This window comes from Rhea americana, unplaced genomic scaffold (assembly GCF_003343005.1).
Source record: "Rhea americana isolate MKP2758 unplaced genomic scaffold, rheAme1 scaffold_220, whole genome shotgun sequence".
NCBI lineage: Eukaryota > Metazoa > Chordata > Aves > Rheiformes > Rheidae > Rhea > Rhea americana.
Genome location: NW_028186330.1, coordinates 399,385 through 421,318, shown reverse-complemented (window position 1 = coordinate 421,318; position 21,934 = coordinate 399,385). Strand labels below are relative to the sequence as shown.

General features: G+C 42.2%; 1 protein-coding gene across 3 annotated transcripts in view; it reads right to left on the bottom strand.

Moving 5' to 3' along the window:
* Positions 1-21,934, bottom strand: part of GRB10 (growth factor receptor bound protein 10) — a 152,780-nt gene that overhangs the window by 108,876 nt on the left and 21,970 nt on the right. For all 3 annotated transcript variants that reach the window (XM_085305465.1, XM_085305463.1, XM_085305462.1), the window contains one exon: positions 406-503. In XM_085305465.1, coding sequence (XP_085161591.1) covers positions 406-456 — 51 coding nt within the window. In that variant the 5' untranslated portion in view covers positions 457-503. The remainder of the gene's footprint in view (positions 1-405; positions 504-21,934) is intronic.

Below are 21,934 nucleotides of genomic sequence, written 5' to 3'. Positions count from 1 at the left end.
GACTAAACAAATATACGATCTCACCGAGCGTAAAAATCTCTGCCTTTGTTCCTACACGCGTTAACATTCAGCAAACACGGATACTTTTTAGTGCAAGGCATTTCACTGGTATTGTTGCTTATCATTTTTCAGGGAGAATGGAGTGCTTTCTTCAAAATACAAACTGGCTGACCTAAGGAAAGGTATCAAATCTTAGCCAATATAGCCTACCAACCCAATTTTTTCAGTAGTAGGTCTTAAATACAGGATGATAATAGAGGCTCTGTTACCARAAGTTAGTGAAACCCGGAGAACAGCCAGACAACTATTAGCAGATTTTCATAAGAAGTTTGAATTCACAATTAATCACTGCACGTAATAACACAATGCTACAATCAGACACGAACATGCAGTTTCATAACTTACTATCCGATAGGGAAGATGTAAAAAGGAGTCTGGGCAGCCAGCTAAAGCCATTTGTTCCTTCAAATTTTCTTCAAATTACATCTGCTGCTTCACAGGACCTGCAGAGTACAAACAGACTGTCAGAAACCATACTGAAGACATTTCATCAACTTACTATTGAAAATAGTTGGAGAGGGAAGACCAAGAAGGGCAAGATGAGGTGACAAGGATTTGCATCAACTTGGTGCAGCAAATCTGCAAGTTTGTTGTCTGCAGCCTGGAAAACACATTCATTTGATACTTTGCTAAACACCCCAATACAGCTATTCTCAGGCTGGATGGCTCCTGTTCCGTTGCATGTCCCATGCAGAAGAGAAAGCTTTTAACAMCACAGTCCCTAACCATTAGAGGACTGGCACTCATTGACCAAGGCTGCATTTTCMACTATGAAAAGAAAATATTGTAATTTGGGAGCTAGTTAAAGTGAGCTGTCACCTACATAGTACTCACTTTCAACACTTACTCCTCCCTTTTACCCTTTCCAGCCCATCTTTTCCTTCAAGGCTTCATTCTCATGCAGTATTTCAAACACACACAGATTGGCATGGAAAGTCCTCTTTCCRAAAGAAAGATTTCCTCTTCTGAGCGAATATTAGCAGCAACTTTGCACCATAAGTAGTGTTTCTCTAATGCATCACTTCTGTGTTCAGATAGAGTTTGCACAGAAATTMCTGCAAGCATGTTTAGAGATGCCCAAGCCTAAAGAAGTACAAATGACAAAAGAGAAGACAGTATTGAAATGAGGCCACTGTACGTCAAGCAAGTGATTTGAACTACTGCTTTGTAAGAACGGAAAGAAAACTAAAGAAAGGCATTGCCACACAATACTTCCTAGTCCCAAGATTTCTCCCAACCAGTTACATTTGGCTAGAGATATCCCTGCCATATGAAACAAGTGACTATTCACCTCTCAGCAGAGAAAARGGGGAGCAGAAAAATACTAAGTTAATAAAAATTTTTCACTTTCACCACAAGCAAGCTCCTGTCTTGTTCAGGGTTATAATTATCAATTATTGATTCAAAACAAAAGTCTTGGGTTGAACAGACTTCTCATTGCTCTCCAGTAGACATGGACTGTCACAGAAGTCTTGCTGAGAATTTTGCTTTGGTATCAGTTAAGTCATGGATGAAGATACAGGATATCTTGGCAAAAATGTTCCAAAGCGAGCTACAGCCTATAATCCACGGAAATCACCCACTGATCTAGGAAGTTTTACTTTTTCTGGTTCCCGAAAAAATTTGCCTGAGACAAAGTAGCTTTCTTGTCTACCAGAAAGGTAGACAAGTTCCTAGAAGCTCCCTTCCAGGAAAAAGTTACTGTGCTTCTTGTTTTCTTGACAGCAACCTTCTGGGGTCAATTCATATAGCTAATTGCCTCAGGGAAGAAACTGTTCTTGGCAACAACAAATTTGCAAATGAATTTAATCTATTACAATGCATAAATCAAGTTGTTTATTTTAGATACTTTTCCCATAGGATTTAGATAAGTTTAAAACTAAAATCTTATAGGATTCACAGTAGAAATAAAACACACTCTCAAACATCTAACTCTGCAGGCATGATGCCCAACTTGTACTGTTGCTAGGACCTTTCATCAGACATGTCTTTAAACACATAAACAATGGTCTACAACTATCTAACTCCCACTCCACACCTAAAAGTCTGCAGTCAGTTTTTAATCAGGGAATGGAAGATTTCATTTTCAGGGCAAGAGTTGCCTCATTCTCCCAATGTGTTCTGGAAGAATTAAAAAGCCTTTTATCTTAGCTGATGTGTGCCAAAAGCCTTTCATTGGGGGAGTACAGTTTTTTATAAAAACATCAAAAGTTAAAGTTGGGCAAGTCATTGGAGTAGATGTTCCAAAGTTGGGGTAGCACAACAAGAACAAAGAGAACTGTACGATTAGCCTATAAACCCAGAGCAATTAAAGAAACTTAAGGAAAAGGGATGGTAGAAAAGAAACGAGTCTTGCACTGCAACAATTTTATTATTACTTCAGTTTTTACAGAACAGGAAAAGATACAGCTGCTGTAAATTTAACAGTAGGTTATTCCAGATTGAATATAAAAATACCGGTTTTCCTCTATCAAGATGTTTCAGTAAAAGCCATTGATTCACCTATTGCAAGATACACTAAATATGTTTCCAAACAATACCAGACCAATTTGTCTGCTCTAGGGTGTGCTGCAGTTTACACTACAGCCCCATTACACCAGGGGAAGATCATCAATTACCTCAAACAATAGTTCAAGTCAAGATTGCATAATTTATCAAGACCTATTTGTTTCACTGCTACATTCCCGAGTATTCATCGGTAAACACCGCAGAAACGAGGGAAGCAATAATCTCTAGATGATATCATTCCTAGTCAGACATACATTAACACTGATAGAAGATTTCATCTCTTTTGTCTGTCTAAAAGTAGTTTATCAAAGTAGTTCTGCCCTAGTAATACAAAAAGCCTTTACTCACCTTTGAGATCTAAAGCTCTATTGCACCACAACATCAATGAGTAATAAATTTTATAGGGACAATTCATATGTTCAACAGATAAAAATTAGTATTTAAAAACAACTTTTTCTTTCCTATAGACTTTAAAGCTGATTTTTAGCATGTCAGCTCTCTTCAGAGACCTTAACTGTGTATTAACCTGAACAGCCTCTTTCTATGCAAATTAAACAGCACAAATCACAAGAACGTATTCAAATGCCAAGTTACTGCCCTTTTCCTAAAACGCCTTAGATGGGGGTGGGAAATTCTGAAGGCTTCGAAATAGAAAACAAGCTATGTAGTCACACTGTAACAAACCTCAGCATATTTAATAGCTGCAACAACTGTCACACAGCATCTAATGTGTGCATATTCAAAACCAAGAGACTTTCCATGCTTTACTGGTTTAAGCTGGACAGAGTTCTCGAAAGAAGCACAGCCATGATAAACTAGACTTCAAACGYCATAAAAAGAATCACACTTGGCATGATATTCTCTAATATAAGGAATAAGTCTATTGCGACACATAGATCGGACATTTCAGTCTCTCTGAAGTTTTAAACCAACTTGTATAATCTAAATAAATATTGATGGAAGAGGGTGCAGCTAACAGACAGCAGTTTGAGCAGAAGGGTGCAAAGAAGGGGTCAGCAACTYTGCTCAGAGCAGCACATACATCCTCAGCTATGGTGGTGACTCACCTTAGAGAACAGTCCCCAGGAGTAATTGGAGAAAATGTCCCTGCAACAMTGGAGGCTTCAACCCTTCAGAAGGAGGCAGAAGCTCTGGGGCTGAAGGAAGAGCCTGGRGCTTTGCACCAAGGCTGGGGCAGGAGGTGTACCTAGCTTGCCTGAGGTGTACAGTTGTTAAGGAGTGGTGCTGCCATGTCAAGGAGCTGCAGGAGGAGGTCATCAGACTGGGTAGCACCAGAAAGGATGAGAAAGAGGTTGATCAGATCTCTGAGACTCTGCAACTTAAGTCTCAGAACCTCCACAAGTAGCAGAGGGTGCACAGACTTATTGCCTATTGGGCTGGAAAGCAGGAACTCCCATGATGGCAAAGGCTGGAAGCTTCTAGCACCAGGRGGAAGGCTCCTATATTGCCTAAACACTTACAACTACAGAATAGGTTTAGTGCTCTTGTAGCTAATGAGGAATTGGGAGCGCTGTCAAATGAAGCATTTGTGTCCGCTGAGCCTGAGCCATCCAGGATCACCAGGAAGCAGCAGCAAGTGATAGTAGTGGGAAACTCCCACCTGCCAACCTGCTCTGTTGTCCAGAGAGGTTTGCTGCTTGTCAGGTGCTTGCATTCAGGACTTTGTGGCGAGACTGCCAAGACTTGCCCAGCCCTCAGTCTATTACCTGCCCTGCTCTTCCATGTGGACACCAACATTACTGCCAGGGAACACCTGGAAAGTATCAAGCATGACTACATGGCTCTGGGAGTAATGGTCAAGGGCATGGAGTTCCAGGTGATCTTCTCCTTGGTCCTGCCAGTGAGGGGGAAGGGCTTGAGGAGAACTAGATGGATCCTGTGGGTCAACAACTGGATGCACAGCTAGTGCTAGCAATGCAGTTTTGGTTGCTATGACCATGAGACCATTTCTGAGGACTGCTGACTGCTTGGAAGACATGGGATCGACCTGAAAGTGAGGCAAAGGCATCTTYGCCAACAGGCTAGCCAACCTGGTAAGAAGAGTTTTAAATTACAGATGATAGGGGAGGAAGAGAATGACCAGCARTCAAGTGAAGAAGTGGCAGACACGGCTGGCAAACAAAGGGTGCAGGGTGAYGTGAACAAAAGGCACATTCTAACCAAGAAAGAGCAGGAGTGGAATCAACCCCGAGCATGTGCAYGTAAATAAGGAAGTGCCTACAGGACTGCATTACGGAGAAAGCTTTCACTGCCTTTCTCAGAAATCAACACACTGGAGGGACTCTAAAGTACCTGTACACTAATGCAGACAGCATAGGGAACAAACAGGAAGAGTTAGAAGCCTGTGTGTAGTTACTGGGCTATCATCTCATTGGGATCACAGAAGCCAAGGCTCAGCTGTAGTTGGAACTGGCGAGGGACGTGAAAGGCAATATGAAAGGCTTCTACAGGCAACAAAAGGAGGGCCCACTTCTGAATGGGGCTGGAACCCTGGTGACAAAGGAAAAGACATGAAAAAGACAGAGGTACTCAATGCCTTCTTGGCCTCAGTCTCTACTGGGAAGACTTGCCTTCACGAATCACAGGACCCTGAGACCAAGAAAAGGTCTAGATCAGGGAAGTTGGAGGAGGATCAGGTTAGGGAACACTTATACAAACGACATACACAAGCCTATGGGCCCTGATGGGATGCACCCATGAGTGCTGAGGGAGCTGGCTGATGTCAGTTACACTCTCAGTTACCTTTCAAAGGTCACAGAGATCAGGAGAGGTGCCTTAGAACTGCAAGAAAGCAAGTATCACTCCTATCATCCAAGAGGAGGATCCAGGGAACTACAGGCTGSTAAGCCTCACATTGATCCCAAAGAAGGTGACAGAGCAAATAATCCTGGAAGCCACTTCCAAACACACGAAGGACAGGAAGGTTATCGGGAGCAGTCAGTGTGGATTTACAAAGGGAAATCATGCTTAACGGACCTGATAGCCTTCTACAATGAAATGACAGGTTTGGTCGATGAGCATAGTGGATGCTGTTTATCTTGAATTTAGCAAGGCTTTCAACATAGTCTCTCAAAACATTCTCATAGACAGCCAATAAAGTACAGGCTAAATAAGCAGACAGTGAAGTGGCCTGAAAACTAACTGAACTGCGGGGCTCAGAGGGTTGGGATCAGCGGCACAAAGTCCTGCTGCAGTCCAGTCACGAGAGGCATAGCCCAGAGGTCGATACTGGAGCCAGTATTTTAATATCCTCATTAGTAACCTAAATGAAGGGACAGAGTGCACCTTCAACAAGTTTGCAGACAACACAAAACTGGCAGGAGTGGCTGAAACACTAGATGGTTGTACTGCTATTCAGAGGGGCCTCAACAGGTTGCAGAAATGGGCTAACAGGGATCTCAAAGTTCAACTAAGAGAAATACAAAGTCCCATACCTATCAAAGAATGACCCCAAGCACTACTACACATAGGCAGCCAATAAGTTGGCCCTCAAGTGGACAGTAAGTTGACCGTGATCCACAAATGTGCCCCAGAGTTGTCTAACAGCACTTCTGTCCATTTCTGGGCTGCCCAATACAAAAGAGATGTAGACGTACAGAAGAGAGCCCAGCAAAAGGGCCACAAAGATCACAGAATGGTTGATGTTGGAAGGGACCTCTGGAGATCATCTAGTCAAACCCCCTTGCTCAAGCAGAGTCACCTAGAGCATGTTAGACAGGGTTGCATCCAGGAGGGCTTTGAATATCTCCACAGAAGGAGACTCCACAACCTATCGGGGCAACCTGGTCCATGGCTGTCACCTTCACAGGAAAGAGGTTTTTCCTCACATTCAGGTGGAACTTCCTGTGCTTCAATTTCTGCCCATTGCCTCTTGTCCTGTCACATTGAACAACTGAAAACAGTCCGGCCACATCCCCTTGACACCCTCCCTTCAGGTACTTGTACACATTGATAAGATCCCCCCTCAGTCTTCTCTTCTCCAGGCTGAAGAGGCCCAGCTTTCACAGCCATTCCTCATAGGGCAGATGCTCCAGCCCTCTGATTATCTTCATAGCCCTACGCTGGACTCTCTCCAGTAGCTCCATGTCTCTCTTGTAGTGGGGAGCCCAGAACTGGACACAGTACTCGAGATGAGGCCTCCCCAGGGCTGAGTAGAGGGGCAGGATCACCTCCCTCCACCTGCTGGCAACAGTCTTCCCAATGCACCCCAGGATACCACTGGCCTTCCTGGACACAAGGGCACCTTGCTGGCTCATGGTCAACTTGTTGACCATCAGCACTCCCTTCTCTGCAGAGCTGCTCTCCAGCAGGTTAGGCCCCAGCTTGTACTGGTGCCTAGGGTTATTTTTCCCTAGCTGCAGGACCCTGCACTTGCCCTTGTTGAACCTCATGAGGTTTCTCTCTGCCCAGCTCTCCAGCCTGCCCAGGTCTCTCTGAAGGGCAGCGCAGCCCTCAGGTGTGTCAGCCACTCCTCCCAGTTTGGCATCATCAGCAAGTTTGCTGAGGCGGCACTCTGTCCCTTCATCCGGGTCGTTGATGCAGAAGGTGAACAGGATGGGACCCAGTACTGAGCCCTGGGGGACGCCACTAGCCACAGGCCTCCAACTAGATTGTGTCACTGATGACAACCCTCTGAGCTCTGCCTTTCAGCCAGTTTTCAGTCCACCTCACTGTCCACTCATCTAACCCACACTTCCTGAACTTACCTATGAAGCTATTTTGGGAGACAGTGTTGAAAGCCTTGCTGAAGTCGAGGTAGACAACATCCATTGCTCTTCCTGCATCTACCCAGCCAGTCATTCCATCAGAGAAGGCTATCAGATTGTCTAAGCATGATTTCCCCTTGATGCATCCTTGCTGGCTACTCCTGATCACCTTCTTTTCCTCCACATGCTTGGCGATGACATCCAGAACAAGCTGTTTCTTCACTTTTTCCAGTGATGCTGAGGCTGACCAGCCTATAGTTGCCTGGATCCTCCTTTTTGAGGACTGGAGTGACACTGGCTTTCCTCCAGTCCTCAGGCACCTCTCCACTTCTCCATGACCTTTCAAAGATGGAGAGTGGCCTGGCAACAACATCCACCAGCTCCCTTAGCACTCGTAAGTTCACCCCATCAAGGCTCATGGATTTGTGGACATCAGATTTGCCTAACAGCTCTCTAACCCAATCCTCCTCGACCAAAGGAAAGTCTTCCTTTCTCCAGACTCTCTCTCTTGTCTCCAGGGCCTGGGATTCTTGAGGGCTGCCCTTATCAGTGAAAACCAAATCAAAGATGACATTGAGTAATTCTGCCTTCTCTGTATCCTTTGTCACCAGGAACCCCACCCCATTCAGTAGCAGGCCCACATTTTCCCCAGTCTTCCTCTTGCTACTGATCTATTTGAAGAAGCCCTTCTTACTGTCCTTGAACATCCCTTGCCAGATTTAATGGCCTAAGCCTTCCTCACTGCATCTCTACATACTTTGACAATGTTCTTATAATCCACCCAAGTGGTCTGTCCTCTCTTCCACATTCTGCGTACTTTCCCCTTCTGTTCAAGTTTTGCCAAAAGATGGTTAAGGGATTGCAGCATCTGGCACGGGGAGAAGCTGAGTGTGCTGTGGCTGTTTAGCCTGCAGAAGAAAAGGCTCAGGAAGGATTTTATCAGTATGTATAAGTATCTGATGGGAGGGTGTAAAAAGAGAACAGAGCCAGATTCTTCTCAGTGGTATTCAGTTACAGGACAAGAGGCAATGGGCACACGTGGAAACGCAGGACATTGTTGTTGTTATTACTATGAGGGAGATCAAAAATCGGAACAGATCACCCAGAAAGGGTATGGAGTCTCCATCCTTGCGGATATTCAAAASCCAACCGGACACGGTGCTGGACAACCTGCTTTAGTGACCTTTCTTGAGCAGGGGGGGAAGACTGGGCAATCTCAGGGGTCCCTTCCAATTTCAACTATTCTGTGACCTAGCATGGAAAAAAACACTCTCGGGTATGCATTCTGGAGATTACTGCTGGTCTGAATGAGCTGTTTCTCTATTCACAGTCAAATTACCTACCAAACCAGTAGATTCAATTATCAGTGAATTAAGCCTGTCATCAGGTATGCTTTTTAATGTACCGCTTGCTTCTTGCATATTCTCAGGAAAAGAAATGGTATCTTTCTTAGCACCCTAGAAGCATACACAGCCTACGCACCTACCGATACTGCAATCGGGAGATGGCAGTGGTATGGTCACTCTGCCAATTGAGGAAGTTTTCCAGGTTCTACGTGTGCCATCTGTCAAAGTCTTTAAATCCAGGAGAAAAAATAACAAAAAAAATCCAATCACTTGCAGATTAGTTAGGAAGGAGGAGGAGGGCAAACTAATATTTTTAAAAAAAATCACTAACACCCTCAGAGTGTTCTCAAATCTTGACCTACCTAAAGACCTTTCTCAAAGACCTCAGGTTTAATATACAGGTTAAAAATCTTTCCCTTTCTTCATCTCTCTCCCTCTCTATGTATCTTTTATTCTCTCAGACATCCAGTGTCATCACTTCACTTCCCCCTACATTGTACTATTCCCAAGGTACACAGAACCTAGATTTTTACAATAAATTGGAACAAAATCTTAAAGCAAAGTTCATAAAATATTCTCCTCTGTAAGTCACCTTCAAGACTGCCTAGGTCAACTCTTATAGATTTGAAATCTAACATCTTGAGGAGCAAGTGAAGGGACACTGTGTCTTGTTGGTCCATACAAAGAGCAATCAGCAAGAGCTCAACTGCCCTCTCTCTGTCCAAGGTCCTCATTGCTCTGTGGCATCTGGGAAAGTTCCTCAATCTTTATGCAGACCTACAGATCTGAAACCATACTTTAGTGATACAAGATAGTTACATGGATGTATTTAATATATGCCCTAACACCAGTATCAAATGTGAAGACATTTGCTTACACTTCTTTACTATTCCATTCACATCGCCATAGTTACAACAGTAATAAGATTTGGATAAACAGAACACAAGGTATGCCAAGGAATCTTCTTAAACCTGAAGCCTAACAGTGCCCTTAGCCACGTGGAAACTGAGATCATGCTTTTCCATATGAGGACAAGATCCATATAACTTCCCATAAGGGGCAAACCTGGCCATGCAGGCTGAAGAAAAGGTGCAGCCAGATCCCCTGGCTGGCCAGACTAAGGAGACTAGATCCTAAAGCATGCTATGTAGTTCTTGCATTTGCCACTGGATTTCAACAAATCACTAGCAATCTGCACATAGCAGGATTTCCAAGTGATTTCCCCGCTTTTGGTGGTGGTTTCAGATAGAAATCCTCATCTTAAAGGATGGTAACACCTGGCCCACCCCACCCCTATGGCAATCATTTGGTCAGCAGAATTCACCTCACTCATTTCATTAGGGCAGGCTGGCAAACAAATACAACTAGAAGACTCCAACTTCAAACCAAGAGCAGCAAATTTATGTGCAAGTAACAAAACAGGGTAGCTCAGTTAGGCACTTAGTCACATATTAATGACATACATTGCATAGTAGACGTGAATTTTAAAGATCACCCCTTTTGCAGCTTTTTTTTTTTTTTTTTTGGCAAAGACATCTCAAAGGCATTTGAATATATTTTTAAAGCCTCTTATTTTCCACTTCCCCTTCTTACTCACTCCAAGCACATGCTTACCTCGCTCCTCAGCTCAGAAAGTCCCTGCCTTCACCCAATGTCTCAGATCTTCCCAACACTAGAAACCAGTACTTGGGAAATTCCCCTTCAAACAATTTTTTTGCCTGACACTTGAAAATACCTTCTCAAATACTCCAGAATTCCATCTCTCCCCAACTGCAAAGGATTCAATGACTTTATCATTGACACTTACTGGCCTAGTGAACTTAATATCAGACAATATTGAATACCACCTGCAGACTTCCTAATATCTCCCCATTTTGATTGCACAAGCCAAAATACGCATGCATATTTTACGTAATATACATAGTCAAAATGCATTTGCAAGTTTATGATGGAGCAACTGTGCTACAGTATTACTAAAGTATTAGTAGAGTAATACTTTGAACACGGCTTTGAAAACAAAGCATTGTTCTAGTTAAAGTTTCAAGTGAATGTTGCACGCTAAAATGAAAAGCACTGTTCAAAATATAAATCATCAATCAAAAGCACTTCAGTTAAGTCCAAACACTCCCACGATTCCATACTAAAAAATCTGGTCTTATGAAAAATGGGAATATAATTCTCTTTGCCATTCTTAATTGCAAAGCTGTTAGTCTAAATATTACACCTTGTAAAGGAAGCCATTTGCCATTGTAATTTTGCCAGAAAGTGAAGGATCTTGGCAACAGGAATTCAGGCTTTTGAAAGCCAAAACAGATACATACTTTAGAAGTAGCATAGGAGAACTGATGCCATCCCGCTTTAAGTCTTGCCAAAAAAATTAAATAAAATACATGCACTTCAGCAATTTTCAGTTTCCCAAAGCTGCCTAAAATTCTGAAAAGACTCCTCAAGACTTGTAATACGTGAATTCATGTGTCTCTCTTGTCAGGGCAGCTTTACTGATAGTAAGGATAAAGAAACATTTACTTCAGCCCCTTGCCCATTTAAGTAAAGGTCTTCTGCTATGTCCCTGAAGAAACTACTCCAGTTTAAAATCTGAACTCCTCAAGTTATGAAATATTTATGAAACTCCGCAGTTTCACTCCTCGATCACTCAAACTCTTGTTCTTCCTAACAGTTAAACTGTCTATAGACTTGAGGCAGGAACATTTGACAACTAAGCAGGCTGCACCTGAGCCTAAACGAACTGTTAATTAGCCAGAGACTAGAGTAGAGAATGAGGTAGCATAGAGAGTATATGATCCCTTCAGCAACAGCGTGCAGAAGTGAGGCAGGCCCATAGCTGCATACCATGGACACAGGACATCCAAGGACCACGTCAGCTGAAGATGCAGTGACTAACGGCCTCTAATCTAATATAAACGCTTTCTCACAGCCTTCCTCTCTTCCAGAGACTAAGAAAAAGCCCTACCACCATTGCCTCTTACTTTCTAGCTTGTCATTTTCTTGCTCTTTAATTTTGWTTTTTGCCAATCTAGTCACCTTCCATTACAGAATTCAAAATTTTATACTGTTGGGAAATGTTCTAAATAATACTCTCCTGTTATTTTAGGCTGTTGTTATCCAACCTGACGACTTACAGTGAAGTTATACAACAGTTAAGATGATTTAATAGCTTGTAACTGCCAAGCGGGGGACATCCCACTCTCTTCTTCATCCCTTGCTCTGCTTTCTTTCCCCATTTCACCCAGCAGCTTTGCAGCACCTCTCCTTCGCCCCTCTTTTGGCCGTACGCAGCACTTAACAAGTTCAATTTGCAAAAGAAGCAGTTTTCTGTGGTGTCATTTGTTTTCCTGGGTTAGTTTTCTGTTACAGAAGCAAGTGCAATAAACCCTGACAGGACAAGCAGCTCAGCTCAGTTACCACAAAGTAAATGGCAGAGGATGGGAATAGGATCACTGCTTGCAAGTAGCGGCAAACAACTGCAACGGCTCGGGCAACCAGTGGACTTTCCTCTTTGTTTACTGTCGTCCGGAGCTGGCAAATCTTTCCTATCGCAGGTCTGTGAGAATCTCTGCTTTCTAGACATCTCACAAGAGATAAACATTTGGGTAAGTCTCCAAGAAAATATAAGATTGCATTTTCTGGAAGGTACCTTCCCCCCAYCCCACCTTGTGGTATCAGCTCAAAGTAAAGTCTACTTTTGTTGCATACTTCTGAAGTATTTCTTTCTGGATCCAGCACACTAAGCCTCTACTCTTCTCCACGCCTTCCACTAGTGTGAATGGTTCTTCCCCCTGTGCAGGAGCAGGATGTTGAAAGTCAGTGTCTCTAGACCATTGGGAGAGCAGCTGATCTACATCCAAGGCAATTTTCTTCATAACTCCTACACAAATAGCATACATTAATTGGCATGAGTGCATTGTGTTTAGCTTTTGTGGAAGAAAGTCTTACCATCACAGATTATAGCTGAAAATGTAGCTTACACACATACTGTTTAGCATTTCACTGAAAAGATCTACCTGATTTACTCCACTTCCCCTTACTAGCATGTGTCAAGATGGAAGGATGCTCCCCTAGATGTATCCTTCCCAGCCTCCTGACCAACAGTCAGGAGAGCAGAGAGTCAAAACACATAAATACAGATGTTGCAAAAGGGACTCTCAAACGAACAGAGCAGCAGCCTAAAGCTCCTAAACTCTGTGCCCTGGTTCTGCTTCCTCGCTTCTCTACAGTGCTGCCTGATTTTGGAGAACCTTCCAGAGCAGGCAAAAGCCCTTCCTCCCTTTCTGGCTAAAAGAATGAACACAAAAAAAAAAGCCGTCTTTTGTCACATGAGCCATTTTAAGCCCTTTTCACTCAAGTGATCCGTTCCTCAATCATCGCAGTTATTCACAGCCTGCTTTATTTTGCTTGGACGCTTTTTACAAGGGAGTTTCCTTCTCAGCAGGATTTACGCAGAGGGCTCGGCAAAGCTTCTCCCAGACCCTGGTAGCCTTTCCAACACAGTACCGCCTTCAGAGTGACGACCGTAAAACGGACTTGAGAAACTAAAACCCACCTTTGCACAGAGAAAGCTGCAGGCAGGCAGGCAGGCTCCTGTGGGCAACAGCCACACGCCCCCTTCTTAGGTCCTCCCGCTCTGTGAAGTTCTCAGGTGGGTCAAAACAAATTTCCCAGATTTTAAAAAGCTCTGAGAAGCAGCCCCATGAAGCCAGGAAGTCAGAGAGGTTTTTCATTTTGATGTTTTACAGGGCTTAATACTAACAGTTAACACACAATCAGTAAGGATACATATGTCATTTGCTGCTCTCATAGTAGAAGTTTTTCTTTTTGAAGAGTTATTAACTAGGATTATCAAAAGCTTTTATTTAGACAGCAAGGTTCATGTTTTTAAAGCAAATCAATTGACAGAGGCTTTTACAGTTATCTATAATTTATGTAAGGGAATAAGCACTGGTTTATTTACATTGTCTAATACCACATAAATGGTTGAAGCTAGAGGGCAAGTTTAGATGTTTCAATTCAAACAGCACGTTACTCACTAGTAAGGGGTCCACTTAAGTGCACAGGTTGTTCTTAACATACCTCTTGTACCTCATAGCTAGAATCATCTAAAGAAAGCCTTTCTGTTTAGTCACTGAAAAATTACATGCTGTAAGCTCAGAAGCATTCTCCAATATCAACAGCACTTTAATTCACCCAACAGAGGATTTTGCTTCCCAGGGACATAGTCCAAAATATGATTTATGCCAAATAATTCAACTGATCATGTATAGTTAAGATGAAGACATTGCCACAAGTCAGCTGAAATGCAGCAGTGGAATAAACAAGTAATAAGTAATAAATAAGCCAGCACATTTTGCCTTTCATGCACAGTAGGATAGGACTGTACCACAGTACAGCTGGTAAGTGATAACTCATTAAAGCCACAAGTAACTCAACCATGTAACTGAGCCCTAGCCTATATCAAACCCCAAGTGAGCAGACGACAGCCAGCTCAGCTTATAGCTGCAAAGAGCACAAGGAGGCGACTCCAGCAAACACTGCGTTGCTCTGGAGATGAGCAGAAAAATCTAGCCTTACCGAAGACAGATCTAGGGAAGAAATGCAAGAACTGCAGAGCATAACCCAAAGAATTCAGAAGCAACACGTACGTCCTTGATTGACTGAAATTGCACCAATGTACCTGAAAGTTTACAGTTCTGAGGCTCTGCTCAACCACTCCTGTGCAATGCAAAACTAGAAGTGACAGAGTGTTCTCAATTGCAACAGTATTTGCAATTTTAAGATTCTGATGTCATAGCTGTATGTATTTTAATATCACTTTGCCAACAACAAACATGATGACAACAAACTCTTATTAGAGCAAAGAGACCATTTTGTAACACCAGCAAATGCATCTGACAGATTATGTAACGTCCAAGGGTGGCTTAGAGTTAGCAGAGGGCAATCAGTGTCGTAACAGAGCCTAACGCCGACTTTCAGGGCATGACTGGTTTCAGAGTTACTGCTGCTCTGCTCTTAAGTACAGCCCGGGAACTTCTTAAATTAGAAAAAGAAAACAAAAAGACGTGCATGCACACATGCACGTGTGCACGCACACACACAAAAGGTCTTTCTCTCCCCCTTCCTGAGTTTCAACATCTCAAAAGCAAGTRTACTGATCTGCTTGCAAGCACACCACTCCGGGACAAACAGGGCATAGCTTTCCCAACTAAGCATACACAAAACAGAAAATAAACTTAGAGAACAGGTTAATATTTTCTAGAAGGGTTAATGTGTTAATGTTCAATAAAAACTGAAGTCTGGCCAACAGATCACATGTCCCATGTGCATTAGCGCACGTTTATTTATTGCTATTAACTTGCACCTGCAGAGAGAAGATGACAGACTGCTCCCTCCTTTGATCCCGAAGGTCACTAGGTGCCTGCAGTCCCAGCTACGTGAGGACTCTGGTGAGGTTGTAAGTGTCACAGCTTCCATCAACCCTTTCAAAAATGCAGCTTTGGAAAGTAAAGGGAAGAAAACTGCAATAATACCACCCAGGCTTTATAGACTATGTCAACTTAATTAGAACGGTATTTTGGCAGCACTCAAAGATTACATATCGAAGGCTGGGTAGCAGGCCAAATACTTGACTAGAATATTTTGCCAAGCCACCTACATTAAGAGCTACTTCCCTGTTCTTTCAGGATGCCGTAAAGGAAATCTGTTGTTTCAGACCTTATGAGACATAGCAGAGGCATGAAACAGTGAACGTCACCAGCACTGAAGGTTAACTAAATACGCCTTAAACTAGAAATATCCCTAGGTTAACCTTCAGACTAGAAGCAGGGAGTATTTGTTCTCAAAAGGTGTAGGCTCCAAATGTAGTCAAAGCACCTTCCATAATTTATCATCTTATGTAYCAATTTATTTTAACCCACAAAATATTTATATTCCAAAAGCTTGGAACCCCCACACAGGTCCCATCTGAGGTCTCCCACTCCTGAGAGTGTCCAGCTGGTATAAGCAGCAGCAAGGGAGAAGCCAGTGTGCAAGTATCCACATACACAACACTTTTACAGGCCAGCAGCATGAGTTTGAGCTAAGTTCAAAACTGACCACAAATCTGTATTACTGGGGGGGAACCAAAGAGGGGAGGGAAGGGAAAAAAAAAAAAAAAAAAAAAAAAAAAACCACCCCCCACACACACTTATCCTATGCATCTAGAGTACAGGAGAAATATATACACCTCTGTTCTGTCACATCAGCTAGTGAAGAGAAACAGGCAATGCTTACAAGCAATTCATCTCATTCTATGGTAGCCGTAAGAGGTCAGAAGACCTGGACCTCCAGGGTGTTTATTTCTCTTGAGCAGAATGGGAGTTCTGGAAACTTGCTCAAATGTGAACATCTACAGTCCAGACACTAAAAATAGCCAGAGGAATCCCACTCCAGATACKCAGCCATATACTACAGCACTATCACCTCAAACTCATCTTCTCAGAGCAGTATTGAGAATAATTGCAAACAATTCCCAATTTATCTCCAGTCTTTGTGCTGCAGAAGTTTATCCTGATGAAGCTTTAGTTTCTCTGAGCATCTTTTATGATTCTTTCTCCCTCTTTCTCTCTCTCTCTATATATATATACACACATATATGTACACACATTCATATTGCTGTGTCTRTATGAAACCAAGTAGATTAAGAGTTTCTTTACCAGTGCTAGAAGATATAAAAGAAAGCAAGAATCCCTCCAACTGACATGACAGAACTTCTTAATTATTTTTCGAGGTGGAACAGATGTAGTTCAGTTCTCTTTCCTACGTTTCCTTTGCTGTTTGAGGCAGAGATTCTGTTCACGATTTCCTCCTCAAAAACAACACAAAATTATCCTCACAAAATACTCTGCAGTACAATAAAACAAAAGATTCTCATCAAAAAGGCAGCAGATAAGCTCTCTCCCAGAAGCCTCCTTGAATTTCAGGAAGTCTGAATTTCCAATTGCTACTGTTAATTGATGGAAWAGCAACTCAGAGACAGGGCTTTTTTCTTCCTTTGTATTTTGATCTATAATGGTGTTTATTCATCATTAATACAATCAATTTGGCAGATGCACCAGAAGAGCCTCAATTTTCGTTTCAGCCTCACTAATCTGCAACGCTCTACTGATTTTCAGGACTACTTTATTAAAACTCAGATCTGCAAGAAGAAATGGCTTCACACAGCTTTCTACTTTAGATAAACACCACAGGCTTTCATGCTAGTGTCTGTCACTGGAAGAGAACAAATAGTTCCTTCATTTAAGGCTCAGATACCTGCTAATCTTAAAGAGATGTCTATGTTATAGCAAGTTTTTTTTCCTCCCCCCACTCCCTTCAAATGAGTGGCATACTACAGAATTTGCAGGCAAATGTTGGATCATCTCTCCTCTATATACACCATTCTTAGTCTTATACTATGACTTGGCAGCCATCATGGACTTGTTTTCTGCAACACCTTTACCTAGATGTCTTTTCCAGCCTAGTAATTCATAGAATTTGATAGCCTAGAGTGAGCAACAGCATTTTCACAAGAACTATCTCATTTAACTAAATGTTAACCTTTTTATTATGTAAAATAGAAAATTTTTCCTGTCCCAAAACACAAGACAGAAGCAGAAGTTTATTGGAGCTAGAGGCTCCCAAAGGCCAGGCTCAAGAAGAGTACTCCATAGGGACTAAAAGCTTCTTTTGCTAGCCAAGCAGATATCTGTGGTTTCCAGAGAAATTTCTAGTTGTAAACCTTCCTTCCACACTCTCCTAAACTTCAAGCAAACAGTCATATTCTGTTCCTGCTGAAGTGCAACCCTCTCTGTAACAGCAGGTTGCACAATATTCTGGTAAACAGCAACACAACTACTCAGAACRTTGAGGTTAATAAGAAAAATAAGGGTATCATTTTCCCACTGTTGGAAGGAGCAGCAAGTAGTAGTACTGGTCAGAAAAGCTGCTGTGATGAGAGTAAAGCAGCATAGAGAATTAGAAAACCACTACCTACAGAGCAAGAAGTAGAAATACTGAGTCAACCCAGAGCAGCACACCAGAATTTCTCCTGTAGTCTAGAGAATGGAAAGGCACAGCTGTTTTCTATCAGACTTTGATGATAACAGATCCCTCACAGCCTATTGGTACAGACTTCTGCCTAGCAGGTTAAGCTTTGTAAGGTTTAAGAATGTATCTCATAATGCGTTAAGTGCAGAAAAGCCTCAGAAAGAGCTGAATCACTCCACTTTCGTGCAGAGCCTGAACACAAATAGCTCCCTCAGTAGCAACCACATTCAAGCAAGGACAGACTAGGCTCGTTTTCAGCACACGACTAGAACTGAAGTTCTCATTCTCTKCAGGGAAAGCGCAACGTGTCCATGGAGAAAGCAGTCGGAGACRTTAAGAAGTTACCTTGCATGCTCAGACAAACGAAGTCAGTATCTGGTTCCCACTTATCAGAAATCATAGGAGGCTATTCACTTACACCAAAATGTCTTCATCTGAATTAATGCTTCCAAATGGCAGAATGTTTCAAGTCTGTATAAATACACTAGCAAAAGGTCCCAAGCATTAGAAGAAAGTTATTTACAGTGTTGCTTCAATGATTACTTCGAGAAATGTGCATTTGAGAACACACCTAGGTGTTCTTTCATCATCAAAATTTAAGGGTCTTATGGCAATACCAATWGTCAGCTGAGATGCAGTAAATTATCCCTGAACAACCCTATTCTGTCTCGAAGAGAGTAAAATCGGTTAGATTCAATGGCAGTTTAGGAAAACTGGTTTTATTTGACATTGAAACATCCCAAAACATTCATGTGGTCAACAGGGCTTCAGGTGAGGGGCCAGTTACACACACAGAGTGTGTCTCAGGAAATACCTGACCACTCTTGCCATGGCAGGTTTCCCTAGGTCCCCAATCTTATATAATTCCCACTTCTGCTGCTGCAGCTCAGATTCAGCTTATAGCTCCTGGTGAAATCAATACTYACACAGATCCCTGCTAACTCACACRGGCTGGCAAGGACTGGTTAACAGTGYGGTTCACAAGTTCGCAATTACAAAATAAATATGAGCAAGTACACTGATGGCAATTAGAAATCAAGCATTATTTTATTTTGCCTGAATATAAAAGCAGATGTTGCAGTTATTCGAAGGTTTTCACAACCTTAATCGTTGACCTTAATTGTTTTTAATCTTTCCCATGAAGCGGAGACAGACAGACGCCACCCATATTTCATGAAGAAGATAGTGTCCTGCAGGGTGTGAGTAATAAAAGACAGTATTGTCTGCTTTCTCCCTCCTGCRTGAAATGCAAGGGTATTAGGATTGGCCGGCAGTATGGAAGAAAAAGAAATAATGAGTGACTCAGTGTTTTATTTACTTTTTAGAGGMTACATCTGCTACAGAACTGTGCTGCTACACCAAGATTGTTTCTCCTCTCCCTTCCCCCTTCCCTAAGGGCAAGTGAAGCTTCCAAATGTCAACTAAGGAAGTACTCTATTTAGCCTTCAAGATGCCTAAAACAGCTGATACACAAAGCACCCTGTCCACCTCATTGAGCATCATTTGGGCTGTAGTATTAAGCAGCTAAGTGTTGAATTTCACAGAACACTATAAAGTTTCATAAACAAGTTCCCACATCCGACAAGAAAGCAGTGTTTTGGTCTGAGCTCGAAACATTGAAACAGCTACGTGAGAACTTCCAGGTTCTTTTTCTTTGCTAGTGGCAGACGCCCCTGAGACTTCTTGCTCATCCTAAGGATTTTTAATGCTTTTTACTGTAAAACCTGGAGACTATGTTTTCTAGTGAAGTATTGTCCTTCGATTTTGTTCTGCCAAAGCACACCTGCAGATGTTAACTTGATGTCCCAGTAACTTGAAAACAGGCAACACAGAAGAGGAACATTAAAGTTTAGAAACAAAACACAGGAGGTACTGATGCTATTGAAGGCAGCCCTTATAATATAAGGCAAAAGGCCCAAAAGTCAGGAAACTGAGGATCAATTTCATGTTTACGGTTAGCTTCAGATGCTCAGAGCAAACTTGGATCTAAGGCCAAAGCCAAAGACCCAACTAGAAAGCAATCTGCTACCAATTTTAATGCAAAATACATTAAGACAAACCTTGCCTCCCTCTTAACCCAAAATGCATCCTACTTGCAAACTTTTTCAAGTTTTCTCAACAGGAGGAGGAGATAAGGAACTAAAAGAAAAGCAGTCCTTAAGAGATGTTGTTCTGCTTCTATTTGTAAGAAAAAAGCAGCAGTAAGTCATCAGTCTCCAACCAGTCTCCAAGCTGACTATACTCAGCAACCATTAATAGAAAGTATTTTAGGAAAACTGTTAAAAAGCAGTAATAAGCTGCTAGAATAGAAAGAATTCAGCCAAGATTCCTTAAGGAAATAAGATATAAAATGGTMAAACTCTTAATTGTACCCCATCACATTGAACTGGTCTCGTCATAGTATGGAAGACTGTAAGCTCAGTCTTCAGACATGAGTTCAAGGAAAACCCAGTGAACTGCCAATCAGTAAGTGGCTTCAACACCAGAAGAACTGGTTAAAACAGAATAAAACAATACAGACATTGATAAATATGATWTCACAAGGAAGAATCAATACAGTTTTTGCATAAGTCATGATGCAAATCTACTCAAGTTTTGTGACAGTCGCATGCAGACAAGTGACCTACTTGATACAGCTTATTTAAAAGAACACATATATTTTGACCATATCCCTAATTAAAGGCTCTTAAAAGAGCCCTGTCTTCTCCCACAGTTTACAGAAGYGGTTTTCTCCCTTAGCTGTCTCCTGAAGAGTGAGAATTAATGGTTAGGAAAACACAATGAGGTTTCTCCATAGAAGGAATCTCATAAGAATCATTGCTTTGGCCACTCTTTTCTGTGTATTCACAAGCAATCTGAAATAGGATGAACAATGAGCTGATCAGACATCTCCTGGCAATAAAAAACACTCAACAGTCATCAGAGCTAGAACTTTATGCAAAGCACAATGGAACAACAGCACGATCCCAAGCAAATGGACAATCACGAGCCTGAAAGCACCAGCTAAATGCTCAGGGAAAAAAAAAAAAGGGCAAACTACATCACATAATACAGCATTAAGAATTAAGGAGTTGCTGCAAGCAAAGCAGAAATCATGAYAGAAATCATTAAACTCAGGGCACACCCACTTGAGTATAACAGAATTAGAAAAAGTACAGAGAAGAAACAGGTAAGAGGAGAAACTAATAGACCTGGATCTTTTAACTTGGAGCTTCCCATCATCCTCCAAAAGAAAAAAAAGACAGCTGAGGGCAAACAGGACACACATCTAGTCAATCATGAGTGACATGGAAAAAGTGCCTAGAGAATGATTATTCCCTTTCAAAAAGGGAAGCAGTAAGTAATAGATTTACAATGGATAAGAAATAGGTAAGAAACATGATCTGTGAAAATCATTTCCATGAAATGCTCTACTCAACAAAAAATATCACTGAGTTAAAATAATAATTTAGGCTAATTACTGGAAAAAGCCCATGCAGGAACAGCAAATATAGTAATGGAGATATATACCCCAGTTCAGAGGATTGCTGCACAGATCACCATGAACTAAAGTGCCGAGAACAGAGGAAAGCTCTTTGAAGACTGCCTACCTAAGCAACTGCTACCAACTGCCCAGAGAACACAAACCTGTTYCTGGTTAACCTGTGGTCTGACCTGCTGCAGCTATTCTTATCGAGAGAAATAGCCAGAAGTTTGCTCACTCTTATGCAGATTATTACCCCTTCTCAAGAGCTTTCCCAAAGAAGCTCTGTACCAACTCTGTTTTCAAATAAAGAAACCAAGAGAGAGAGAGAGAGAGAGAGAGAGACAGGATTTTGAGGTCACCCAGCAAGCTCAAAGCACAGACACAAGGCAAACGAGGGCTTGGTGACCCAAAAGCTTGTGAATTCAAAACATCACTATTACCAGCTGCCCACCACGGCATCCCTCAGCTCAAGGTTGCTTCCCCAGGTAGAGACCAAAGAGCAGAGGGCTACTTGCTCCTCAGCTTAAATCATTAATGTGGCACATTCACCAAAACTGAAATAAGCAGCAATTCAAACTAACATTTTTTTTTAATTACTATTCTCAGCTGCGAATTAGGGGCACTAAGACATCAATATAACCACGATCATGAACGCGGGTTGGAGGGGCAGCCGCACCACAGAGGGCAAGAAGTGGCACCTCRGCACCAGCACTCTCTGTCCTCTATCAAATGCCACATCAAGTGAACAG